Source organism: Mycteria americana, chromosome 1 (genome assembly GCF_035582795.1).
Source record: "Mycteria americana isolate JAX WOST 10 ecotype Jacksonville Zoo and Gardens chromosome 1, USCA_MyAme_1.0, whole genome shotgun sequence".
In the NCBI taxonomy this organism is placed as follows: domain Eukaryota; kingdom Metazoa; phylum Chordata; class Aves; order Ciconiiformes; family Ciconiidae; genus Mycteria; species Mycteria americana.
In genome coordinates, this window is record NC_134365.1 from 96,979,792 (window position 1) to 97,006,394 (window position 26,603).

At 44.3% G+C, this 26,603-nt stretch overlaps 1 protein-coding gene across 2 annotated transcripts; it reads left to right on the forward strand.

Annotated features, from left to right (window-relative positions):
* TMEM45A (transmembrane protein 45A) lies at nt 1-24,836 on the forward strand. Of its 2 annotated transcripts, XM_075513954.1 has the most exons (7): nt 1-118; nt 456-640; nt 17,134-17,343; nt 19,538-19,750; nt 20,492-20,676; nt 22,859-23,004; nt 24,418-24,836. In XM_075513954.1, the coding sequence occupies exons 3-7, from the start codon at nt 17,154-17,156 to the stop codon at nt 24,509-24,511; spliced, it is 828 nt and encodes a 275-aa protein (XP_075370069.1). In that variant the 5' UTR covers nt 1-118; nt 456-640; nt 17,134-17,153; the 3' UTR covers nt 24,512-24,836. The 2 variants fall into 2 exon arrangements, with proteins under 2 accessions (XP_075370069.1, XP_075370059.1); XM_075513944.1 differs by lacking the exons at nt 1-118; nt 456-640 and adding an exon at nt 5,346-5,580.
* The last annotated feature ends 1,767 nt before the right edge of the window (nt 24,837-26,603 follow it).

Sequence of the window (26,603 nt, forward strand, 5' to 3'; positions counted from 1 at the left end):
ACCCAGTCAGTGCACTGAATTCGGAGCTGCCAACTGCTTCCCGAGGTTTTCTGGGGTAGCCTTCCTGCAGCCTCTGAATGTTTTGCAAATGTGATTGTCATCACAGTGTGCATTACAGGTGAGGAGTTAACTATTTCCAGGGAACCGGGAACTTTTTGTTATGATTTGCTACACCTTTTTGCATACTCCATTGGCCCTGACATTTGTTCAGAACACTTTATATTTTAACTAACTGCTGCAGCAGACTTCATTTGCTGTTCTGAGTGCTTCTATAAATCTATAACCTAGATGTCTCCTACCGGGTGCCCCAAAATAAGAAACCATCAGCCAAACACAGACATGCAGATAACTCATCCAGAAACGACCAAGGAACCTGACGGAGGCAGAGAGAGTTTCTAGTTCTTGCAGCCACCGTTTCTTTCCTCAGCTGGCAGATTATCCCTTGTTTTCCACAGCCCTCTGCTTTATATTTCCACGTCCCAACTTCTGCAACAACTGATAAACTAGGACCTGGCTTGGTATTTGACCCCGAGTCAAATACAGACAAGCTCTCCACTGCCTGACACTGTTGAGAAGTTACGCTGTTGTAGACATTGTTCGACTAATCTGTTGCTGGCCATCCTCCACCAAAAAATGCCAGGTTAGTGCACAGCATTTTCCCCAGCGTGAATAATCTCTTACTTTCTAATTCAAAATTTGCTTCACGAGCTGAAGCGTAGTAAAAAGAAATGTCATTCCACGCTTCAAACTTCTGTGGTGGCATTTGCCGCCTTAAATATCATCTTTGCTCTCATTCAGCTGATACATGACAAGGAAAGAATAAGCAAAGATTCTTAAACTGCAATGTGGGGACAGGGATCATCATTTTTATACATGTTTGTACTGTAGAAGACCTCACCTGCACAGCTCTCAGTGTCAAGGCATATATTCATTTCAAGTACTGCTACTCTGAGAAGAAAAATATTCAGGCCCTGCAAACTGCTTTCTCCTAGTGCTTCTGCTTTTCCCAAATTTCTCTGTTCTGAATCATCATTATACGGGAATGGAGAGGTCTGGGGAGAAAATTCTGACTGTTCATACGCTTGGCATTTCTGGCTTTATTGCTCTGGATTCCCCATGCCAAATTGGTAGATTAGTTCAAAGGACTCTAAATCAACTTGAAACATAGCCTTTACCCATGAATTATAGATTGTTTCAGGTATTGCACCTGCAGTCATTGCTGTTCCTCTCTTAATGCAGATAGGGGTAAGATGAGCTTTTTTTACCATTTTTCTCTGTGATTGTTTTTACATGTTCTTCTAGATGAAAGACTTTCCTAAGGGGGGATACATTTTTATATGCTATGAGTCAGCTTGACAAATTGATGATTAATGCACAGCAAGGATACAAACTTGAAAAAAATAAGTTTCTTGAAAGTTTCTTACACAGGCTACTTGTAAAAAACCCAGAAAGTACTTTGAATAACACCAACATAATTAATAATTATAAAAATTAATAATTTTTAAAATGCCATGTGTAATGTAACTACATTTTTTACTGATGGCAGAATTAGGCCTAGAAGCATTTTTAAACTTTACAGATGTAAACCCGTATCTTCTAAATCCATCCAAGAGCAAATATCTCTACTAGCACTCCAAAAATTGGACTGTTGTAAGATGGGTCTTTGTATTGAAATTCACTTTTTATTTATTTTGCTTGTTACAGCTTGTATTGAAAACATAATGCCAATGTTTGCTTTTCCTCAAGGCATAGCCAATGCATGTATTTGCTCTTTTTTCAACTGTTGCATAAACTTTTTAAGGCCAGAATTATTTGTTTAACTTTCTGGGCACTCTGTCTGAAGATCAATTATTTTGTCAGTGTCAGCTACACTTATATGCTACATTTCATCAGCTATAAATTAGATGTGGTGCTACAGAAATACCTACAAACAGCACATCTTAGACTTGAAGCGTCCAAGGGAGCAGGAAGACATTTCACTTCAGTTTTTACACAGACACATGTCATGAATGTGTCCTGTAGGACTGGACTAGGCTCAGGAGGTCCACGGTTAGCTTCATCCCCTGACTGTGCAGGGCCAGGATCTTGCACGTCTCTACTCTATAACCGTGCCGGACGCCGGGTGGCCTCCTCAGGAGGCAGGTTGGCATGAATGCAGCCAGCCAAGGTAAGAGCAGCAAAGGCCAAAGGCACAGAGTGCAGCTGCCAGAGCCCTCTGGAAACAACTGGGAGAGCAAGGTTATGGTGGTGTCTGCTTCCACTGTTTGCTAAAGGTACTGTTACCCCAGGTGACGAGGCTGAAGCTAGTTCACGTGCCTCCAAGTGCTACCACTTGCCTTCTTGGCCAAACTGCAGATGTTACAGTAATCCTAAAACATGTATAACTCTGATTTGTCTATAATGTACTGATGACTCTTTGGATCAAGGCATGGATGTGTGACTGTGGGCAAATGGTGAAGTACCGAGATATGGTTGATGTAAGTGCCTGATACCTGTGGTAACTGATGAAGTAAAGAACTAGTCGCAGTATTAAATGCAATGTAATAGACATGGGGGGCTCAGAGCCACAGACATTTGGCCTTGTAATGTTTCATTCGGGTAACTTCTGTGAAAAGTGGTTCAAGCACTCATTGCAAATTCATCTCATAGCGTTTAGGCTTAGCCATGAAGAAGTGTTTTTATGACTTGCTTCAGGTGCAATGCTCAATATCAGCAGTGAACAACCAAACAAATGCCTATAAAAAGTCTCCTTTGCAAGCGTCTCAGGGACTCAAGCCCAATGGAGATTTATTTAAACTGTGTTCCTCAATGATTTTTGTGGATGCTATTTACTTTGATTCCAGCAAGAATGGAGGGACTGCCAGTTATGAAGAAATTTTTCTAGGCAAAAATAGGAGGCCACAGGGCATACGGAAATAATAAGTTTGTTTGTCAGATGGGCAGACATAAATGATGCACCTGGGCTGTATTGTTCAGAGAGTCTTGCTTTTCTATCTTAGAAACCACAGTTTTTATCTGAAGGTACTTGATAGCTTGTTCTTACTGAGTGAATAGGATTTACCATGTCAGAGAGGATACATGGTACGATTACATGGTCATTTTACCATACAGCAAAAGCAATGTCAGTCACATCAAACCCATGCCACTCCAGTATTGAGCGGTCATCCAGAATCATTCATAGCACAGACCTAACACTCACTACAACATTAAGCGTCTAAAGGCAATTGTTCTTTTGCTGATGGACACGTTAAGCAGGAAGAAAAGTGGAATGGATCCAATATGTTATTAGTTACAAACTGGTAAACTGGGTCTATTAGTAATTTTAATTGTCTCCTACAATTGTATTGTAGAAAGCAATCCTGAACAGGCAGGAAAACACACTATGGTCTGAACAAGTAATTTTCACTTATTTTACATAGTTTTTACATATTTAAATTTTCTTTAAGGTATTTGCCATTGTTTGTATTAATTCTCGGAATACATTGCCCCAGCAAGCAAGACAAGTGTTATATCATTTCTTGTCTCCTTTGACCAACCAGAGCTTGGGAAGCACACGTAGCCCTTTCAGGGATGCGTGAATACTCTATTCCTCCAGCTAGAGGAGGGCTCAGTTGCCTGCCTGTGTGTCAGGCATGTATCCTCACCTTGGGACAGGTACGGTGAATTAATTTCCTAACTTTGGAATAAGGTAAAAAGAATAAGATGAAAATGAAGGAAGGCCTGAACTTGACTGAATGTAGCAGCGCTGTTGGCCTCTTGTTGATCTTGGTAAAAAATTGCAAAGGATGCTTTGTTGTTTCTGTAGTCCCTAACAGTTTTATAGAATATTCTATGCATGCACTTCTCTGTGGTTACTTTAATGCACACTGCAATGGTCCTTGCAGAAGTGCAGAATCCCTGCAGGGTTTCTGGGATGCTAATCACAGTTTTTGACATTGGAGACACTAATCGTTACTTAGAATCACTTTTAAGTCATCTTAAGTATGCATGGAAGTGAGGAATCCGAGGAAGTGATTTTTGCTCAGCTGCCAAGACAAACACATGAAACCAGTGGTAAATAGATGAGGTAATTACAATTATCAGTTTCATTGGCTGATTTAGCTCAGTCTAACTGAAAACTCTTCTGCAACAGATATCCATTAGGTAGGAGTTAATGCCATTATGTGAGATGCATTCTGCCATCTAAAAAAAATTGCAAGGAAAGTCAGTCAGACCAGGAAAGGGGAGCAGCTGCCACAGAGGCTGGATTTCTGGAACACTGTTTACAGAGAGGTGGTCCTTCTGCAAAATATTAATTGCCTTTTTCTCTGTACTCATTACATCACCCAACCTGCGAAGGCTTGCCAGATGCTGAAGGGTATTTGCTGGATTGCTATTTATCTGGTAGTGAAAGTGTCACTTTATACTGAAGAGACAGGCATGGACAGAGCTGTCTGAGAAGATAATCGAGGGTGAAAAAGTGTCAAACAGAAATGCACTGCTGATCTAAGTCTTAATCTTTACATGGAGTTAACTTCATCCACAAATTTCCCAAAGCAAAAAGCTTTCGGATGCTGAAAAGCAGAAATCTTAAATTAGGGGACTTGAGGAGGGTCTCAGATTTTAGTCCAAGTTATGACTAGCTGGTGGGGAGAGTTGCACCTCAGCTTGGCTACTCCATCAGCCACAGGGGAGGTTGGCAATGCAAGAGCTTGATGCTGACAGGGGTGGAAAGGGTCAGGGAGGCTTCTGGTGTAGTTTAAACAGAGCTTCAGAACCTGATTATCACAACTTCCTGGCAAATACCTCAAAGGAGGATTTTTCCATATGTAATATTTGAGGATTTTGTTGGTGTTCTCTGCTGGCTAATGTAATAGAGGTGATGTAGTATAAGATGCCTTTTATTATACTGGGAATGATTCAGTAATGTCACTAACACTGTTTACAGTGACATTTGCAAATAGAACTGTGGCTTCATCCTTTCAATTTTATTTTTAGACGTTCTTCTTTTGGATTCAGGGCTCTGCCATACATTCCTGTGAAATTACAGGAACTACAGCCACGGGTGCTCATTTTCGTGGAGCAAACCACGAGGGGGGAAAAAAAGGCAAATAAAAAAAAGCCTCTGTTCTGTGCAGCGATCAAAGGAGGGTTTGTGTGTCAGAAAGTCTCTGTACTTCTCCTACTTTGCCTAGCCTGCCCGGGCTGGTGGGAGCCGCTACCTGCGGCCGTGAGCCCCGCCGCTCCCGGCCGCTTTTCCTGGCAAGCGGGGCAGACGCGGGGACGGGCACCAGGCAGCGCCGGTCCCGCTGCAGCCTCGCTTTCCCCGAGCCCCTTTTATTTGGCTCTGCCCCGGGTCCTCCCCGGCCAGGCAGGGAGGAAACCGCCCGCCCCCCGCGGGGCCGCCAGGGGAACATCTGGGCGGCCGCGCCGCAAACATCTGGGGCGGCGGCGGCGGCGGCGGCGGCGCATCCCCCGGCGGCCGCAGCTGGAGGGTCGGGCGGCCGCGGGGCTCGCCCGGGCCGGCAGCGAAACCCGTGGAGGGGGCGAGGGGCTGCGGGGGAGGCGGAGGAAGAGGCTGCGGGGGAGCAGGCGGCGGAGGTAAGGGCAGCCCGGCTCTCCCTTCCCGCGGCTGCGGGAGAGGCTGGAGGTCGCCCCCGCGCAGGCTGCGCCCCCGCGCAGGGCGGGCAGCGCGGGGCGCAGGCAGGGCGGGCGGCGGCGGGGGCAGGGGTGGGGGTGTTTAGTGTTCCCGGGTGAAAGGACGACAGCTACTCCATGTTTGCCTTAACTCGGTCCGTGAGGGGGACTCCTGAGGTAAAAAGCGCGGACGGGGCTTGTAAATCAGAAGTAGCTTTTGGAGATTGCCGGTGGTAAAAGGCGGCGGTAGCCCTTGCAGCCATCCGGATTATTTCACCCCAGGTACAAGAGTCTTTGCAGCAGTGGTTCTGGATCCTTAAACAAAGGGGGATTAAGCGTTAGGGATGGGCAAAAAACATTCAGTACAGTTTTAAGTTTCTGGCCTGATTTTTTTCCTCTCTCTTCCTGGGATGTCTCAAATGGAGATGTGCGTCCAAACTTGAACTTCCAGGCAAAATCAAGAGAATTTAAACGTAGCCATGTCTACTTACTGTGTGAGGGAAACCCTAAAATTAGATTATCCCAGCCTCTCTATTCTATTTCAAAACAGAATAACCCTTGGAAAAACACTTACGGTCCCTGCATATGTTCCATTTGGTTACAATTTTTCAGTAATAAATCATATTCTTCTCTCCCAATAATGCTTAATACTTGACATGGTATCAAACATTTGATTATCTTTCTAAGTGGCTTTCTGAAATTTCAGAGCTTAGGAGCTGAAACATAGAAGTACTTCAAAGTATTTATGCTTCTTCCGTTTTAAACTGAATATATGATGATTACTATGCATTTACATACCTAGGACTTGTGATTTCTCCAGTACGTATAACTTCGTTTGCATCACCTTGTATTATTGCTGACCTCTTTAAATTATGGCATGCATTGTACCATAAGTCCCCACGAGTACTTTGTCATTTGTAAAAGGAATGTATTCCATATCCATTTTAGATGCAAATTCATCATTGACTCTGGAGCTACCTTTCCGAAGTTTGCTCAGATGTCTTTTGCTGCTTTTCAGGGTTGCTTATGTGGGCTTTTCCTGTATTTTTCTCTTTACAAATGGAGTTGGGTAAACCAAACAGACTTCTCTCAGTTGTGGAGAGTGTGGGTAGAAATAACTGCTGGGGCAGAAAAGTCAAATGAACCTTGAGGAGTGGCTTGAATAATTATGCCTGTGTTTAGGCAAACTGCTCTCTGTTTACCCTTTCCTTGCACACCAAATCTGCCTGGAAATATCATTTTACTAGTACTGCAAACGGCCAGTGCAGCAGCACAAAAACGGGCCCCTTGTTTTCCAGTCTGAAGATATACATGAATCAAGACTCCTCAGTGTCAAACCTCTTCTCAACTGGCTGCTACTCTGTTTCTTAGATGTGACCAAACATGCTCACGCTCACTTGCAGTTGGCAGCAGTGGTCATTTTGATCGTCTCTTCCTATCTGTGAGCAAGGCAAGTTCCTAAACCCAGGGATTATAAATAATTAAACATTGGTTTTGAAATATCTTAGTTTTTAGTAGAGCGCCGCTCTACTGTGGCACTCTTGTCTTACCGTGCAGCATGAGCCAGACCTTGAGTTCTGGCACTGCTTTTTGCTCCAGAAGATAAAAGGGAGACTTAAGTCCCTTCTAATCAATTTATGCCTAAATCAGGGCCTGCTATAACATTTTAATGCTATCTGAGCAAAATTGCTAAAACTCTTGCCACACATGACCTTGCACTTGAGACATTTCTAAGATACAGAGTGTAGCATCTGTAACACCAGTGGTTTTGGAAGAGGATACAGCCCCTTGCTGCAGCTGCTGGTCTGACTGAATTACAAAGTTCCTACTCCAATAGCATTACTCTTGCTCCCGCCATTAATTCTGTCACCTGAGGGGCAGCAGGAAATGAAACCTCTGCTACTGTAGCCTTGCATTATGGAGGACTCTTCGGCTTCTGGTAATGTTGCATTAGCACTAGCTGATTCCCATTTAGTGAGTACGAGGTGGTCCCATAAAGAGGAACTATACCTGTTTCTTGGATGCATTTTGATTTTTCTAGCTGGGCTAACTCAGCCAGCCATTTCTCCCAGCTATTATCAATGTTACAGACTGCCTTGCCAATGCTCCCATTTATTCATTAGTGTTTCTCTTTCTTTTCTGACCCACACATCTTTCTGCTGTTGAGAGTGTGTTTCCCCCGAGCAATAGTTGGTAGAGGCAGTGCACTTGGTCACCCTTGTGACAAGCAGTACATCAAGCACCCCGATCTCGACAGACAAGACTTGCAGAGAAAACTTCCCAGTAAAAGGCAAGTCAGTCAAGGCAAAGCTTTAGGTGCAAATCCCACCTTCTGCTCTGTTGCATGGCTTTATGGAAATTACTCACAAGAAAGCTTTTTAGAATTTGTTTTTCCTGCTTATCACAACACAATATTGCAAGCCCTAAACACTCAAATACCATTGGTTACAGCATCCAAATCCATGAGATTTAAACATTTCTTTTAAATCACGTTGTTTGCCATCTAAGAGCCCTGAGGGCTCACACTACCTAACTGTACTCCACAGACAGACAGGATGGCTGAAGGTTAAGAACCACTTAATCAAATAACTTCAGAAAGCAGAGATTCAAGAAGAGGCTGGATCTCAGCAGGAGGAGACAGCAAAATGCAGCACAGTGTCCCACTAGAAGCCAATATTCTGGACACATGCCCCTGGTTTCCAGTCTCCTCCCTAGCAGGGGACAGGAGAAGCTCAGCTCTTACAGGTGTCAGCGGCTTGTTGCCCAGGTGTGAGCTGTTATGAGCATCACATTGGATAACTGAGCTGGTTTGTAATTTTTTGGTAGGAAAACTGAGTCCCTCCTGTGAACACCAACAGGAACTTATTAATGCTCTTGCACTAGTTGAGATGAGCTCCCTTCCCATTTTTGTTAACTTGAGACTATCCTTAAGATGAAAGCTTACTAGTATGCACAGCACAGCATGACACTGCTGCTTACCATATTTTGTTAGTGGCTGGTGATTTTTAGAACAGGGTCTTCCTTGTAATATTCCAGTTTCTCATTTGAAGGCCTCAGTCACCTCAATATCTGGTACTGTACATAACAAAGAGAAATCTAAATGCCTTTTCTGCACAGTCACTAGTAGCCACAGTAAGGGGGCAACCCTTGCAACTGAAGAATTATAAATCATATTGAGGTCAGCAAGCCCTGTCTTCCATACCTGAAGACCTGTCCTTCTCCAAGAACAGAATTCCTCGGTTTTCTCTTTCAGACCTGGCTTCCTTGCAGGTGGACAATGGCATTTTAGACCACTCAAACATTGAGTTTTCTCAGTGAATGCCCCTTTTTTTTGGTTGTGTCTTCTTGTCTTCAAGAAGTATTTGGAAACATAAATAACAATTGCAGCAACTTCTAACTCTGTAAAGTACTCTGTAAGTGTCAAATGCAGGATTTGTCACAACCCAGGTAGTCATGAGTATTTATTACAAATATTTGTCGTAGTCCAGTTGTCCTGCCAGCTTCACTGCCTTACTTGATCCTTCCATCGAAGCCCTGACTGTATTGTGAAGGGGAGGGTAAGGGGAGGTCCATGAAATTGATGCTAACAGAAACCAAATCATATTTTATTTCATTTCCTCTCCAGAGCTGGGCTTTGAGCAATAAATCATCAGTTGATATAACAAACTTTTGCTCTCTTGACATGTTTCTAGCATGTCTGTCAGGAAGCAGAGAAGTTGTAGGTGAGCACACCTGGAACTACAAGGAGCAGCCAGGGATTATACCCTACAAAACAGGTTTTGGTAGGGTACCCAGGGAGCAATCTTCTTACTGGCAGTGTGACCTCTGCTTGACCGTGGGCCTTCAGGGATACCTAGGGTCTTGCAGGGGTCATTCGTTGATGTGACTTGGGCTGTTTTAAAGACAGTAAGAGAAACTGACTTTAAAAAGAGACAGCATATAGGAATTTCACTAGCTGTCACAATTCGGGCTAAAATCAGGAAGCAATAAGAGCTCTAGCTGAGCCCAGCGCCAGGTGGACTGGAAGGGGGAGCCAGTCTCAGATGTCAGTGAAGAGCTCCCGCAGCACAGCAGCGGGATGTCGCAGCACGTCCTTCCACCACGGCGTCTGTCCGACAGTGCTCGGCCGCTGCCGCACACAATCAAAAACTTGCTGGAGTCTGCTGGGTTGGGAGGAGCTGTGCATCGGCAGCCCCTCGCTTCGAGTCTGCTGTGACCCTCTGTGGGGAAGGGAACTGCTGCTCTGCACAGGGCACAGATGGGAGGTCACCCCACAGGAGGCAGTGGCTACCGCTGGGCTCCTGCGGGCAGGGAAGTGGCTGCGGTGGCTGAAGCCAAACATACTCCCACAGGAGGTAGCACTCTCATACCTGCAATAGTTTACTCGCATACCCGTGCTATTCTACCCTTTATTTCAGGCAGTGCTAGGAAATAACAGGTTTTATGACCAATAAAGAAACTATGAATCTTTCATAGGAAAAAGTGACTCTTATGTATCCCATGCAATTACAAGATTTAATTTTTCGTGTATGTATGTTTTTTGAACTTGTGGTGATCTGAATAGAAGGCTCCAGATGGGCAGTCCTGAAGACCAAATATGTCATATCCACAGACTAGCAGCTGCTCTGATATCAAGAGCCAATGGTAAGGTTATTATGGAGTGTTTGTTGTCCCTGGATAACCCCTGGAGATAGCCTGCTCCGCTACGGGAGCAGAAACAGAGTCAGCAGATGCACAGAGTAAGGGGAAAGCAAGCCAGAAAACTGAGGGTCACGAGAGATGAAAAAAGACAGTGAGGAGCAGTCAAAGGGCTGAGAAGCACAAGTATCTGGGAAGGAGGAGTTGTTGACAGATGCAAGGCACTGACAGGTTGTGGGCCCAAACTCAGCACCAGAGAGATTGTGTCTTGGAGTCCCTCCTTTCTAACGCCAGTATATAGATTCCTGGTCATTACCTCTTTGGGATTTTTGGTTTTCATCCCTGTCTTGTAGGCCTGAAGATTTTATCAAGGGTTGAATTCTTCTCTTACAGGCTTCAGAGACGCCTATTCATGACATTTCTTTTTTTTGACCTGAAAATCTTTATCTCCCACACCCTTAAGCCAAAAATATCAAGGCTGTACTGTCACTTTTTAGCATTTCAGGAAGTCTTGAGTCCTGCTTTCATTAGCATACACGGTGCTCAGCTCCAGCTCAATTCTGAAGGAGCGATAGGTGCCAGCTGAGTATTTCCTTAACACCAGAGCAGTGATCTCATCTGGAAACGTGGGGCTGTAGTTGCTGAAACACTTTTAGTCGTGACATGAAACCAGGACTGCATTGTTTAGTGAACAAAGTACTTACAGCAGACATTGCTTTTCAGATCAGCGTGGCTCTCCGTGGTGTTTACTATTTAATGGCTGCAGGATAAAAGGCACTTGCCTCGTGAATACATCTTTAGCTGCAAGTAGGAAACTTTGGTACTGAAGTAAACTTCTCTGTGATTTTCTTGTCTTAGATGCATTCAGTTTTGCTGGATTCCAGTTTTTGGTAAAAGCTGTATGATCACAGCTTGTTCACTGTGTCTACAAATGTGTTATTTCCTCCTCTTATCTGGGTGCATTATTCTCACTGACATCATGATCGATTCCTGCGGCTGTTATGGATAAATAAACATTTAGTAGCAAATATTATAAACTCCACATCATTGTTTCCTAATCTAGCGTATGGGAGAAAAATAACGCTTCAGTTTTACTGTTGCAGTAAATTTGCTAATGTTTAATCTTTGGGTTTGACTTTTGTTATACGGTTCCGTAGCAGAAATGAATGCATTGCAGCAGAGTGAGTTTGTGGCCTCATAACTTGTGTCGTTTCTAGAAAAAAAAATACATTTTGGTTGACAGTCCTCTTTAACATCCCCCAGGGCTTGATAAACACAGGAAATTGCAAGGCATACTGCTGTGGCAGGAGAATGTGCAGGGAAGGGAAGCTGCCTGCTGCAGGGCTAGCTCTGGCTCAGCTACCACTTGTGTGCCCGTCCAGTACAGGTTACCCTGCCTAGGCCCCTAGCTTTTTTTAAAGGGAGAAGGGGAAAAAAGGGAAAGTAATCTAGTTCTTCAAGAAGCGATTGAGAAGCTGTCTGAGTAACCAGGTGGTGTAGCTAGTTTCTGCATACCACTTGCAAGTCTTGCCTTCGTTCCCACACGGCCGGCCTCAAGAGATGAGGAATCAAACTGGTAAATGTTATGAAACATCCCTCCCGAAAAAGTCACAAGATGTTTAAATCAATCATGTAAGTCTGTTTCTTGCCTGCCTTTCATGCTTCTGCTGGTGTAAGTGAGATAATTTTCAGGCTAAGAAGGCAGCTTTTGATACCCACACAAATGCACACCTTTTCTTGAATACTCACTTGGAAGCTGCCTTTGCTCATCCCCTCCTTTGCCAGCAGATCCCCATATTCCCTACTGACCCCAAGGAGTAAGATGCACCCTGAACTGAGGGATGAACATCCCAGGTACAAAAAGCATTACTGCTACGTAGGGAATTTGTGGGCAACCATCAACAACCTATATTTGGTCGGCAAAGTTTGAGTGTAAAACACTTTTGCAATACTATGCAGCTTTCTAATTGCTGGAAAAGCCTGAACCATGCAGATCTTTCTGTGATTATTGCAAGAAAAACCATGCTTGGAGTTCTCACACATGAAAAAAAAGCACCTCACATTCATAGGTAGCTGTAAGTTATTCTCGTTCCTTATTCCAGTCAGCTGCAGAAACGTTGCCTGGTACTTAAAATTTATAAACTACCTTGACAATTGAGTTTATTGCCATGATTACGCCTAATTACCTCTTTCTCCAGTTGCCCTGTGACCATAGGCCCCTGGGGAGAGGTGCCAGGGTGGGGGTCCTGAGTGAGGCTGGTTGGGGCAATCAAGGCCCATGGGTGCCCTTGAACCCTGACAGCACCCTCCCCTCCTGGCATGCCGCACACCTTCCCAAGAACGGGGTTTCAAGGAGTACTTGCTATGGGAAGCCCGAATCTGGGCTGGAGCATGCACCTTGTCTGGTTCCTGGACACAGTCCTTGGGGTGGGAGCCCTGCCTGGTCGGCGAGGAGGGAGCTTCTCCCAGGTAGAGTCCAAAATCTGCTTTGCCAGAGTCCAAAATTTGCTGGTTCCCTGGCTGCTGTGGCCCCATGGCTGCTGGTGGTGGTGGAAGGTCCTGGGTGGTGATGCTTCACGGTGGAGACATGAAAAGCTGAGTGAGCCTGAAGGGATCCTGGGGGTGCACACAGCCGGTAACGGGTGATTCAGTCAGCATGGTCAGGGAGTCTGCGTACGCTCGCTGGAAAGCCAAACCCTGTCATCCATGGTGAGGGCTGTGGCCGGGTGATGCCAGCTGCGTGCCTCTTGTAGGCACCAGCACCGTTGGCTTTGCCTGGCAGGGTTAGGAGCAGGATTTGGACAGGGTTGAGGCTGAGGTGCTGTGACTGGATGGCTTTGGGGGGCAGTGGAGGGAGCGTGGGCAGACCCTGCATGCCTGAACCCAGACCTCATGGCATCCAGCAGTGGGGCAGCCTCAGGATTTTCCCTGCTTGCATCTCTGGCAGATGATGCACTCTAGGGAAGGTGGTGGGCAGCAAGGAAGGTTTGCTGCTGAGAATGTGGCTGTGGCTCTGCCAGCACCCCGGCCCTGAAATCACTGAAGATAAAAGAGGGTTTGGGATTTGCACATCTTACAACATCAGTCCTCCAGTGATTTGTTTGCTAGCTTATGGGATAAACCTCTGTAAAAAATAAACCCTCAAATTTATTAAGTATTGTCATAACACGCTGATGCCATCTTTATCCAATAAAAAGCACCTGAGATACCGAAACTGGCTGGCTCCCAAGCCATGCAGAAGAGCGGGAGATGCTTTGTCCCGAGCTGCACAGGGGGATGCCAAAGCGCAGCATGGAAAGGCAGCAGCCTGCCATCCCGTCCTCCTCTCCTTTCACCTCCCGTTACGCCCCTGCCTCGCACCTCCCAGATCCACGTCCTGACCCCGCAATCCTCTTCCTGCAGAGGAGGCTCTGCTTATCCTCGACGTGTCCTCAGTGTCATACTAAGCCTCCAAACCATGCGGTATCACCTGGTTTACTTGCAGGCAAAACTTCTCAGTCACATCAAAACTGTGGGTGGTGGCAGTTGACTTCTAGCCTCGCCGAAATAAACTCTCAGGCCTGATAAGAGAAAAATTAATGAATTGGGAAGTTTAATCAGTTTAAGGCGAGCTCTGTCATGATGTTTTCAAGTTTACTAAGGATTTAAACTTGAAATATAATTCCTTTCTGAAGCCGACCGTGTTGAGATTCAGTGTTCCAAAGGTCTGCCACAACAGCTGGCTGGCAGATCTGACGTGTCTTTTTCTAGAGGAATCCTACAAATAATCCCCAACATCTTTGGATGAACTCAAACTGAAGTTTACGCTCTCTAAAGCTAATAATACATGACTGTATTGCTTATAGCAAAAAATCAATTTTTCTGGTTCTGTTTTGTTTATATTGGATATGCAGCAGTAGCTACTGTATCAGTCTTTCCCTTTTCTACTTTTCCCCTGTTTTAAAAGGCAAAAAATAGTTTTAAACAGAGCATCTTGATGGATTACCCCGATTTAGGGCAGAAAAATCCTGCAGTGATTAGAGCTCTAGATAACCCAGGTGTGAATTTACAGATTGAGAATTACCTTTGAAGTTTTGTATACGGTGCACTACAAATGACATGAACACACCGTTCTTCATGTCACTCTTACTGCAGCTGTACTGTCCTAGAGAGAGGCTTTCATAGGTTTAATTTACCTTTTGAATCCAGTATCTCGCTTTGATGTGGGGTGCAGGGTAAATCTTTCCATTTGGAGTGCTATGTACCTGTGGTGAATAATCAAGTATCTAATGAATAAAGTCTTTCTAATGAATGGTGTTCAGTGAGATCAGACATATGGCGAGGAAAGGCCACTCCCCGCTCCTCCCCTCTTCCTTTCATTCAAAGAAGGAAAAAAACCCAATGTGTCTGAAAAGACAGCAATGCCTTTCAGGCCAGCAAGTTTTAGAAGAACCAGAAATTGAGGCTTTCAAAGCAAAAGAAGTATTTCAAAGTTGAAAGCAAAGTTTAGTCAGCTCCTGTTAGTACTGCCCTTTTTTGAGGCAAACAATGGTGCAATGAGTACTGGCAGTGATGCACAAGCTGGTCAGACTCTTTGAAATAAAGACGTCCCGAAATGAGGTACCTTTTCTGCGAGACGGCGGGGGCTGGCTCTAACCTGGGGGGCCGAGCCCCCCAGCCGCAGCGCTGAGCGCCTGGCTGCGCTGTAGGCTGCTCGAGAGCGAGCAGTGCTCTCCCCACTTTCAAATAAAACACACAGGCATCAACCCAGCGGGACTTTAAGGGTGGTAGGGGAGGCAGAGGAGGCAGAGAAAAGTTCTTTTGGTCCGACCCTTGGACTCTTGGCTGCCACCTCTTCCTCCTACCCTGCCCGGCCCACCCTGGGCCAGGATCTGAGATGCTCAGCTCACAAGCAGGCTGATTTGACACCACTAACACGTGCTCAGCCCCAGGGAGGTTTAGAGCTTAATTCAGCATTTTGTGAGCGGAGATGGAGGTGGTCGTCACCATCCTGGTGGCTGAGGTGCCCATGCTGAGAGCTGCCTGCCGGCTCTGCCACCGCTTTTGCTGCTCTGATCTGAGCGGCCAGCCGGCCACCAGGCGAGGCAAAGCCCCCTACAACAGCTCTGGGCATGGCACCCTTGCTTTTCTTCTTGACGGGAGACAAGTGGCATGCAGGAGCCCTTCCCCACACAGCAGAAATCCCAAATGGAGTCCTTTACTTTTCATAAGAATACGTAAACACGTCCCTCATTCCCCCTTCAGCTGCCCCACGGCTGGCAAGCGCTGCTACCCCAGGAGCCTGCCCCGGGCTCTGTGCAGCCATCTCAGCATGCTTTCCTTCCAGGCTTCGATACGCAGATGCCAGCACTGACAACACCTGCGAGGACACAACCAGAAATGGGCTTGCTTGGGCAACCAGTATCACGTTTCCCTTTTCTTGTGCTTCAGCAATACTTTCCTAGAAATTAGCTAAGGGGAGTTTTATCCAGGGAAAGCTTTTAAAGCTCACCCCTCCCCTTCTGCAGCCCTTACAGCGGGAGAAACCAGCTCTGGAAGAGCAGGGGACAGGCAGCGGGGGCAGGACCCTCGTCAGCATCCCTGTTTAAATCACAGCCTGCCTCGTGCTATGCATGAAAAGTTGTATTTTTTTTCTTCTCCTTTGTGGCTATATAGGTCACCTCTCCTCATGCAGTTGGGTAATAGTCTTATGGCAGCTTCAGGACCTGTGCATGTGGAAAAGTTTCTCTTCTCTTCTCAAAAAAAAAAAAAAAAAAAAAAAAATTAATGCTTTCAGTGGAGTTTAGCCTCCAGAAATAGGAGAAGGCTCACGCTACGTGACTAGACAGCATTACGTGAACCATCTGCAAGTACTCCATGGCCCACAAGCCACAGTTTAAAACTTCTTATGCAGAGCTGACCATAGGAAATACTTACTGAAAAGAAAAATATACCAGAGCCTCCATGTTCTATTCATAACCAGATGGCTCCAGCATAGCGTGGCAATCGGATTTTTAAGTCAGCAATGATAATAACAGAAAGTACAGATTGCCAATGCTTCTAAAGTGGTTGTTCTTGATTGTTGCCTGTGGAAAGATTTAGTATGCCTTTGGGTCATGATGCACAACTCAGTTTCTAATAACTTAAAGAAAAATTGCAATTTAATGTTAGAACTGTCATTTTAATCAAGAAGCTATTGGAACTAAGTTAACTCTCCTAAAAGTTGGGGTAATGACCAGAATTAATGCACTGCTTTTAAATGACTGTGTAACTAACACTGACCAACTAATAACCTTATCACTCAGGGCACTTGATGTACTTGATAATATGTATCTAGTTGTGGGTGCATAATTCACCTATCAGATACTGAGAATGACTTGATGTGTGTCAATCATAATGAGACAGCCGAATTGAAATATAAAATACAATTTATTAGCGAATAGTTAGCCATCGGATCTGTATACAATTAACTTTCCCTTCAGTCAGGTATTGTCTTGATTTCTGTTTGTGGAGTAAAGAAACATAAAACCCTCTCTAAAGGTGAAAGAACCAAATTGTGAATATTCATGTTCTCTCTTTTGCTAGTACAACTTCAGCAGCATGACATAGTGTACTATGGCTTTTTTTCTCTTAACTTGCCAACTGCCAGCTCTGCGTTTCAGGTCGGCTGCTTTGCAGTTGGGTCTCTCACTCTTGTACTGCAAAGCTATGAAACTGGGGAGACTGGCTGGGTGTTTTGAACAGCCAGGGAAGATAAGTACCTAAATTTACTTTTAAATAAAGTGTGAGTACTTAATTCAGCGACACCCTTTTGATCTATGCAAGGAGATACTTTAAAATTATAACCCGCAGAATTCTCCTACTATTCCCACAACTGATCTGCATTTGTTTCACCTTCAGGTGTCACCTAGCAGACAACCATGGGCAATTTCAAAGGGCATGCCCTCCCCGGAAGCTTCTTCCTTCTTTTTGGCTTGTGGTGGTCAGTGAAGTATCCACTGAAGTACGCCTGTCGAAAAAACAAGAACGTTTGCTACCTTGGTTCCAGAGCAGGATTTCAGCGCCTGGAGTTTGCTGAGGGGATCATCAAAGCTGTCTTTGCCCTGATTGGTAAGTAAGGTGGATTTGGGGCAGACAACAAAAAGGCTGTGCCTTTTAACACTTTTTTTTTTTTTCCTAAATTTTGTTCTCTTACAAAACGTATCTTATTGTGTTTTGGTATTTTGTCCTTTAAACACCATGAATCTAAGAACTAGTAGGGCTACTGCTATTAATGACACAGTTACGGCTGTAACGTGGTTTCTGTTCATAGTGCTCTTCTGGAACTTCTTTAAGTTCTGACTATTTCACAGCTGGTCCATTTGAGTGTTCATATGCTGGTCACTGCTTCAGGGAGGGAGATAAGATATTTAGGCAAGGGGCTCCCTCATGCAGACTGGGAGCACCAGACTGTGGGGGCATTGCTCTTCTATTTTGAATCCAGCCACCTCAGATGTCGGTAGTCTCCACTGAGTTATTGATAAAATACGTAAATGCAGATGCTTCTTCGTTAATGTTGTTCCAAAGTGAAAATATTCACAAAGACAGACTGAACTCCAGATCTTATTGCTGCAGGACTGTTGCAACACGGTGGGGGCTGTTTCTCCTTCTGTTGTGGACTGGCCTGGGTACAAACCCATGGGGATGGTTTAGTGAGCTGTGCAGCCGGCTGGAAGTTTACGTTCTTGTTTACGTTCCAGCAAGCTGTATGTTAGCAATTTACCTTCATAGAGTAAGTAAGCTAAATAACAGGGGACCTGGGGAGTTCAGCACATGTGGCTCTCAAGTTGAAAAGGATCTTAATTTGTAGTATTTCTAGATTTTTAGATTCTATCTATCTACTCTTCTTTAGATGCTCAGAGTTGCCTGGTTTCTAATCAAGGTGCAGGCTGTGCCAGAATCTTGTTCTTGCTTTCCCTTCCCCTCTGGAAGTTGTATCAGTTAAGATACATCAGCACTGAAGTGACGTTGTGTGTACAGTATACAGTTCGATATGCCTTAAAAAATTATCAAAACCTAAATAATAGCTTTCATTTTGAGGTGTGACTGGGGACATCTTTCCTAAAAATCTCCCAGTCAGTGTCTAGAGGTAGCTGGGCAGCTAAAACACTCATCTAGTGTTTTTATTTTCACCCTGAAAGAGAAAGCTATTATTTTAATGTCTGGTAATTTCAATTCCAGTCAAAAATGTGCACAAGAAAGCCTGGCAAGGACAAACAGCAAAAGCAGCAGCAGGAGTAAAACCTGCTGTTTCTGTGTTAGGAAAACTTGAAATAAAGGTGGAAAACCACTGCATTTGCTCTGCAGCATATCTACTTACGCAGCAGGATGCTGGCCCACACTTTATAAACAATATAATTAACTTTAATGTTTGAAAAGTATAACGCATTTTAAACCCTTCCCAAACTTGACTGATCAGGCAAAGTATCTAAAAGCAGCTTTCCCCTTGCTGGAGTACTGCAGCCAGTTAGCAAGACACCGAGGGGCCAAGGTAAGGGAGGCGGTGGAGCAGCAATTCAAATACTAACTCGGTATACATTCTCATGGGACCTTTAATAACTCTGCATGGTGGAGGGATTTCCTTTTATGGCTTTATAGGAAAAAACCCCTTTGAATTAAGAGTCTGAACTCTGCCATCCTGCATATTGCAGGGGACTGAAATGGTAAATCTTTCTTTTGGGGACTTTAGCATGTGTTACACTCATGTTTGAACCACTGGGAAAGGCAGCTGAAAAATTTAGTCACAGGGCTACTACAATAGCAATTGTTTAAAAAAAAAGCAGGACAGAATAGCTGTCTCCATTTTCACTGCTGGAAACTGCAAGATGCAAATAGTCCCACCAGGAGTGGAGCAGAAGCCTGGTTTCCTCTGGCTTTCTCCTCTCCAGATTATGCGATGCTTAATATATGCTTGAGCTCACTCTGTGGTCCTTCCCTCAGCAAAGCAACTTATTTCATCTCTCCACTCACTGCCTATTTTCTCAAAAATGTGTATAAAATTAATATCCTTGAGTCCTCTGTGCATTTTCACTTGAATTTGGACAACATGTTAAAAACTTTATTGGGAATGGCTGACCCGGGCAGAAGGGAGCAAAACATAGCAATCACCCAGAGCAACCCTCAGGCAGGCAGACTAAACCTCAAATTGACTGGCGTTATGCTGTGTGGGGATATATTGTTGCCTCTATTGTTTGTATAAAGACTTACCATCAGTCTATACCTTAAGCACCAGGACAATGAGTTACACTTCTCGTTTCGTGCGCAGGAATGGTGGCTGAGCAGTTTGTTCCCGATGGACCTCATCTGAAGTTGTATAATTATGAGGAAAAGCACTGGGATCACTTGATGAACTGGCAACATGCCACCATGTACCTCTTCTATGGCATTTCAGGGTTGGTTGACATCGTGGCTCACGGGACCAACGCGTTGCCAGTGGCCGTGGACAGGATGATGCTTTCCTTAGCAGTGTTTATTGAAGGTCAGTTTACCTCTCCCTGCAGAGGTGCATGTGGAACTCGCAGAGGTGTATCAGTCTTTGGTCTGGGAATCTCAAACCAGCCTTAGAGAATGAGCCTACGGGAGCTGGGTGTTTAACTCCCTGAAGCGCTTAAAAAAGATCAGTCTTGGCCCTCCTTAAACTGCTGAGGGTTTGTCTGCGCTGGAGCCCAGAGCATGATCACGCATTGCAGAGGTGTATCGGGGCCTTCCTAACTGGCTCAGATAGCAACAGAAATGTTCTGAAAACAGCAGCACAAGCCTGTTTTGGGTAAGTGCTCAGTAGCTCGGGCACGTGCTTCAATGTATGTACTGACATGGTATGCAACTTATTAGCTAAAGCCAGTGTCAGTGCATTTACCTGCACAGCAATCGCATGTTGGAATTGCACTGGAGGCACGCTCAATTTATGTTTTCTGTACGCACAGTATATCTCATAGCATCCCTCTGGTTACACTGCAGAGACAGATGAATGTGACTTTTTGTTAATGTGTTTTAAATGGAAGGTGACAGAGCTGCAGCTTCTCATGCAATTCCTGGTCTGAGCTCAAGAGTGGGAGTACATAGCACGTAGGTGTCAGTCTTAAAAAATTACTCTCAGTTCAACTGAGAAGGTGATACTGGCGTAAAGAGAAATGCTAAAGGTTCACTGTTTTCTAAAAGCAGATGCAGGGAGATCACAAGGGAAGAAAATATCTTAAACTGATCACTTAATGTATTCCAGGTTTTCTCTTTTGCTACCATCTTCATGGGAGAGCCATGCTGGATGTTCACGTTCATCAGTTATTGCTATTTGCTATCTTTGGAGCTGCTGTTTGCATATTTCTGGAAGTTTTCTTCCGTGGCAGTATTGTGCTAGAGATGCTCCGTACAAGCCTCTGCATATTACAAGGCAGCTGGTTCTGGCAGGTAGGTCACTTTTCTGCCTTAGGAATTTCTTCCTTCACCAAAATTAGTCATTTACCCCTTTGCAGATGTTTCACAGGTGATATAATATGCCTTTTAAACACAGACCTCAAAGGACTCATAGAAAACAATGCACTCTTAATGTCCCTTGAAAGGGAGAAAAGTATTTATCATATCTGTTTCACAGATGAAGAAGCCATTTATGTCTTTTATTTGAATCTATAAAAAAGCTAAGGTGGTTTTGTTGAGCTCTCCCTTGCGACTGAATATCCCCTCTGATCTCTGTAACATCCTGTTCAAAATTCGCCAGCCAAATGGCAGTGATTTTACAGCCCGGCAATATATGCTGTTCTTCACGATGACAGTCCCCACTGTCAGCTGCCGGAGCGGTGAGTAAATGCCCAGCAGAGTACTGGACAGGTGAGGCCAAGCACCCATTGACACTGCGGGAAGAGGAACGAAGGCACAAATTATCTTTCATGTTGGCTGCCTCTTTCTGCTTTCTAAAAAGCATTTCAGCAGTGGCAACCTAAGTTTAAAAGGTATTTGAGCTCCTGATTCGCATTAAGAGATTGAGTGATGTAAAGCCTCCTGCTTTTCCAGTGCTCGGGAAATTAAACAAAAGAAGTAATAGCCCAAACGTCTATATTTCAGGGACGTGGCTCCCAAAAGGACTTTTCAAAAGGTAGCTGCCATGCCTTCACTTACTTGTGATTCTATCCAATTAACAGATATTTGATAGCGACCCTTTCTCTGCTGTCAAACAAGAGAGAGTTTAATGAATTGCTGCGATCTCGTAACAAAGAAATAGGAGCACTAGTGCCGATGTGTGTTTCATCTTATAGTGGAGAACTGAGGTCACTCCAGTGATTTTTCTTTCCAGCATGTCTAGACTGGCTTCCCTTTTTTATATGCTGGCCAGACACGATTAATAAAAACGTTTGCTGTTCCTTAGGAGAACTGGACACTCAGCACCAAATCAAACATTTAAATACTTGCTCTGGCAAGAAGACAGACCTCCGAAATGGCAGTATTTTTCTATTAGTGAACTCAAGAACCTGGTGCTGCAGCGCTTGGTGTTTTATTTTCTTGTTTGTAAACTTTTCTTCTGTGATTTAAGAAGCTTTACATAAGAGGAATTAGATGCAACCATTTATTCTTTGTTGTCTGCCTAGTCTAATTTTAGAACAAGTTCTTTCTTTAGCTCTGGAGACAATGTGGTTTTTGTTTCAAAGTAAAAAAACTGAAGAACTAAAAATACAAGAGATTTAAGTGTGGCTTTTTTCACACCCGCATCAGACTTCAACCATATGTGTGACTGAAACCCACATACTGGCTGCAGCATGACAAATTTGTAAAAGGTAAAGGGACTTTCTTTCTGCATCATCAACACCCTCATTCATTGAATTCTCTGCATGGAAATGCAAAATGCACTCCTCCCCTCCTCCGTCCTCTCCTCCTCTTCCCAGCTCCTAAATTCTCAGCCAAACTGCTGAGCGGTGACTTTGAAGAGTCTTAGGCAGTACAGAGGACTGGTGCTTGTCAAGGCAGACCCCTGTGTAGCCATGGGGTTACTAGTTTCCCAGTTTATGCATTAATCTGAATTTGATCCTTCCCAGCTCTGAATAAACAAATCAGCTATCTACTTCACACAAACTTATAGCCTTGGGTGAGAAAGCTCCGTTCTGATGTAATTTCAAAACCTGGCCTTTTCCCCGGATGACCCAGAAGAAATAGACTCATGGCTCGCCTTTATTTATTAATTTATTATTCATCTTCTGAACCATGTAACACATTCCCAGATGCTGCTGGGAAGGAGCGAGTCAGTGCAAATGGCCGGGTAGGTTTGCTGGTTGGTGATGTGCTTGTCGTTCAGACCATACGTGGCTGAGCACCAGCCCCTCTCCTTACAGTACGTGATTGTGATTGCTGCAGGACTCCTTAATTTGCTGGGTAAGAGCAGGGGGGTCTGGGACTGGCTCTGCATCTTCAAAGGCATTTCTGCACAAAACTGTGTAAAATGATCCATCGCACCTGAGTGTGACTGCAAAATTGTTTTTAATAATAATCACAAAAATAATCAGCACTATAAGAAAATGAAATGTCTGCCTTGTGATGGGTAGCATAATACGGCATAGGATATACGTCAAATGACATTTGCTAAATATCTTTTCTTTTATTGCAGATTGGTTTTGTGCTTTATCCTCCAAATGGGAGCCCAGAGTGGAATCAGATGGATCACACTAATATGATGTTCCTGACCATGTGCTATTGCTGGCATTACGCCTTTGCTTTTCTTATACTTGCAGTGAATTACACAATCGTCAGCTGGTAAGTTACTTGAAACACTAAAACTTTGGAGACCTGTCTATTTGGTCTAGCAGGAGCTTTATTTTAGAAAAGTTTCACTGACAAATCAAAAGGTTTCCACAAAGTCCTTAAGTGTCCTGCAAGGTAAAATAAAAATAGATACTGCTAATCAATGAAGACAACACAACTCATTGCTTCAGTAGACAGGGGAAAAACTCATAAAGTACAGCTCTGACAGCATAATGCTTCTCACATAAAATGAGCTCTTTTTGATAGTCTTCCACATTTGTAAGTCCATAAAAAGTTACAAGGAGGAGAGACCTTTTTTCCTACATCTTCTCTCCCAGCGCTCATCTCTACTAATTCCAAGTGGCTTAGTCAGCAGGCTTCATGACTTAACTTTGAAGATTATTGGACAGGTTTCATTGCTAGCAATTTCCTGTGATTAGACCTGATTTCTCTTTCATTAGCCAATTTCAGCCCCTGATTTCTAAAGTTAGCCCCTTTCCTCGCCACCCAGTGCTAATTCTGACAAAATTCCAACTGCAGAGTTAACTTGGTTGTAAAAGTGGGCCTGATTCTGCCACGTGTGATCACCTTCTGTCCGCAGGACCTTACCAAGCCTTTGCCTGCGCTGTCCTAAACATGCTTCTCACTCCTTGCTTTACCCCTACCATCCTAATAGCCCTATTTAATCATGCTTTGGCCATAGTAGTTCTTGCAGTCTTGCTTTGCACCGAGGAGGTGCCATGACGTTTTGGATCTCAGTCCAAAAGGCACCGACACTCAAGGCTGGGTAACTGGTTTGTTGTGTAAAGGATGGCAACTATAGAGAAGGTGGCAGCAGTCTTACCTTCCTTCTGATGCTGGGAATGGCCGTTGCTGCACCATCAGACCAGCCCCCCAGGGCTGATCATGGCACGCTGCATGTCCACGGGGATCATGTCCACGGGGAGGTTGGTCAGACTCACTCTTCTCCACAGCTTTATAGTACTCTTCCAAGTGAACACCGCTATCAGTCTTGCACCTGCACACTGAACTTTCTAGATGATACACTGAGGTTTGTTTACGGTGAACACTCTTAGATGTGTCCATAGGAATGAGCTCTTACAAGCAGTACATGCAGGTGGTATTGTTAAAGGCAGCACATGCTAATGTCATGGTTCATGCTTGCATTTTAGAGTGGTCACTCATGCTAAAATACAGGTACCTACAATTAAGGCCTGGGGTTAAATTCTGCTCAGATTCTGCTTGAAATCACTATCTCCTCTTTACGGTGTCTTCCACAGTGGCCCACTTCAAGTCTTCATAAATCAATCATCCTAATTCCCTGATGAGATGCAAGAGTTAAACAGTCTTTACCGTGTAAAAATGGCCAGATAAGCCTTGGAGTTACTATTGACAACTGGTTTTTTTTGTTGTTGTTGTTTCCAGGGCAGTTCGTTCAAAGGTTAAACAGTCCCAGTCCATGGAAATGGGATTACTGAAAACATCTGAACGAGATCAGGAGTCAGAAGATGAAATTTAGTATGAATATGGCTTGACTAGTTTCCCCGCTCTACCATTAGGCTAATTGATACCTCATTTCTAGATTTGTTTGCCATCTTATTCATTCTTTACTACAACTTGCTATGCACATATCAAGATATCATCCTCTGAGTACTGCCTACATCTACACAGTTACATCTTTATTTGTGGAGGGTAAGCTTGGTATCGATTTGTGGTGGTTGCACTAGTACCTTGCTTATCACATGCTTCAAAGAAAACCAGACTAATATTAGACAGAATTGGACTGGATGAGGTGGCATGATGAAGTCTGTGTGCTTGCCTCATTAAAAGCTAAGCAAAATGTTTTCCAGCTGCTGCTGAATGGACTGTTAAGTTTCCTGAATTAGGGTGTCCAAATAAGAGTGTTTGTTGCCCTGCAAGTAACTGTGCATAAATAACTGTGCAGACCTGGAAAACAGTAGAACAAGATAAAAAAATGCTGCTGTCTTGTATAACAGCTTCGTGTCTCTGCTTGTGGCTTTCTGTTAAATGGAAAGAACTACTCACTGCAAACCCATTCAGCATTTCCTTGAAGAGTGTGGAGCGTGTTCACTCCCGCAGAGACACTACTAAGCTTGGTAGGAGGACCAAAGAGGTGTATGATGATCAAAAGCCACTGCAGTTATTCATTCTCATGCCTAGATAGTCCTGCCTCTTTGCTATCATTTCACTTTGACAGGCAGTGAAGCGACTCTTCTTTCCCTCAGTGCCTGGAGCAACTTCTTTTCCAGAAAGGCCGAGGGTGTCCAGTGGGGCATCTCCCGGCCACAAAGCCAGTTTCTTTCCCAAAGTTGTTTCCTTTCCTTCAGTGGAATTTGGTGGAATTTCGGCAGGGTTCGTAGCAGACAGGCGACTGGACCCAGCACCTGGGTCAGGAGCGGGCAGCGCTGATCTGCGGGCAGGATGAGACAGAATTGCATCCTTTTCCCTGTGTCGCCCCTGCAAGCGCCGGGCAGCCTGCACAGTGCTGCATGGTGAGCTGTGGGAGGGCAGATGTTGCCTTCATAGTAGCTCCATGCCCAGCTACCCACAGCAGTGAGTGACTTAAAAAAAAATTTTTTTTTAAATTGTATTTATTTCCTCCACTAAAACTGTAAGTCTTGATCCAGTGAAAAACAGGGTGCCCTCCCAAGTGCTCAGTGTTGCTTGGGATGTGCTCCAACCTCAGCAAAAGGGAAATAACTGATACGTGGCAAAAGACATCAGAAGATGATGTATATAAGCACACTGCCCCTATGGGGCGGACTTCTGAAGCATCGCTCTGGCTCTAATACATCTTTCGAAAGACTTGCCCGGGCAGCTGGGAAGGACGTATGCTCTGCTTTCCAGAGGACTGAGCACAGGATGCATGCTGGTGGCCATGGGCCGTTTTACATATCCGTCAGTGGTAAGGCCATCATTCTGAAAAACAGCCCTTCCCTTTAGAACGCCTTCTAAAAATATTATTTTCTAATTAATTTCAGAAACAGGCTAGTGCGGGACAACAAATTCTGTTCAAATAGTACCAGTGCGTCGGGTTTGGTGCTGCAGAAGTGTGTTCCTTCTATTATTCGAATATTCCCTCAGGTGCTCCTAAGGGAATGCAGAGCTGGAATCTGGTAGATGAACAGGAGCTGTAGGATCTGGTCCCTCAGCTTTTGAGTTTCCCCTACATTTTTTTCAGTGTGAATCAGAAAAATGAGTAGCATAAAATTATTAATTGCAGTAAGCTGGTTGCTTAAAAAGATAGGCAATAAAATAGTTTGTAGCTCAAAGGGATCCCAGGACTCAGAAAAAAAATTAAAGGCTTTTCCTAAAGCTATTTCTCCTTCAATGCAACATACACATTCACTTCATTTTTAGGACCCACTTTTTACCTTCTCTTTTTCAAGGAGCACCTTCCTTAGCTGCACATGCTGTTAATGCTGAATTTTAGATGGCCAGGCTTATCAATGCCTTTCCAAAATCAGTGAGGTCATTTATTGTGAAGGAGATCTTCAGAAAGTACTTTGCTTCTCATAGGCAGGAACAATGCAAGTTTCTTCACTGCTTTTCTTGATAAATTATATTTAATACTGTACAAATATTAAGGT

What these genes read in the sequence shown, in the direction of transcription:
- TMEM45A (XM_075513954.1), top strand. Translation starts at nt 17,154, where the DNA reads ATGGGCAATTTCAAAGGGCATGCCCTCCCCGGAAGCTTCTTCCTTCTT. An exon ending in AAGGCAGCTGGTTCTGGCAG is followed by an intron (nt 20,677 to 22,858) that starts GTAGGTCACTTT and finishes CTTTTATTGCAG; the next exon opens with ATTGGTTTTGTGCTTTATCC. An exon ending in AATTACACAATCGTCAGCTG is followed by an intron (nt 23,005 to 24,417) that starts GTAAGTTACTTG and finishes TGTTGTTTCCAG; the next exon opens with GGCAGTTCGTTCAAAGGTTA.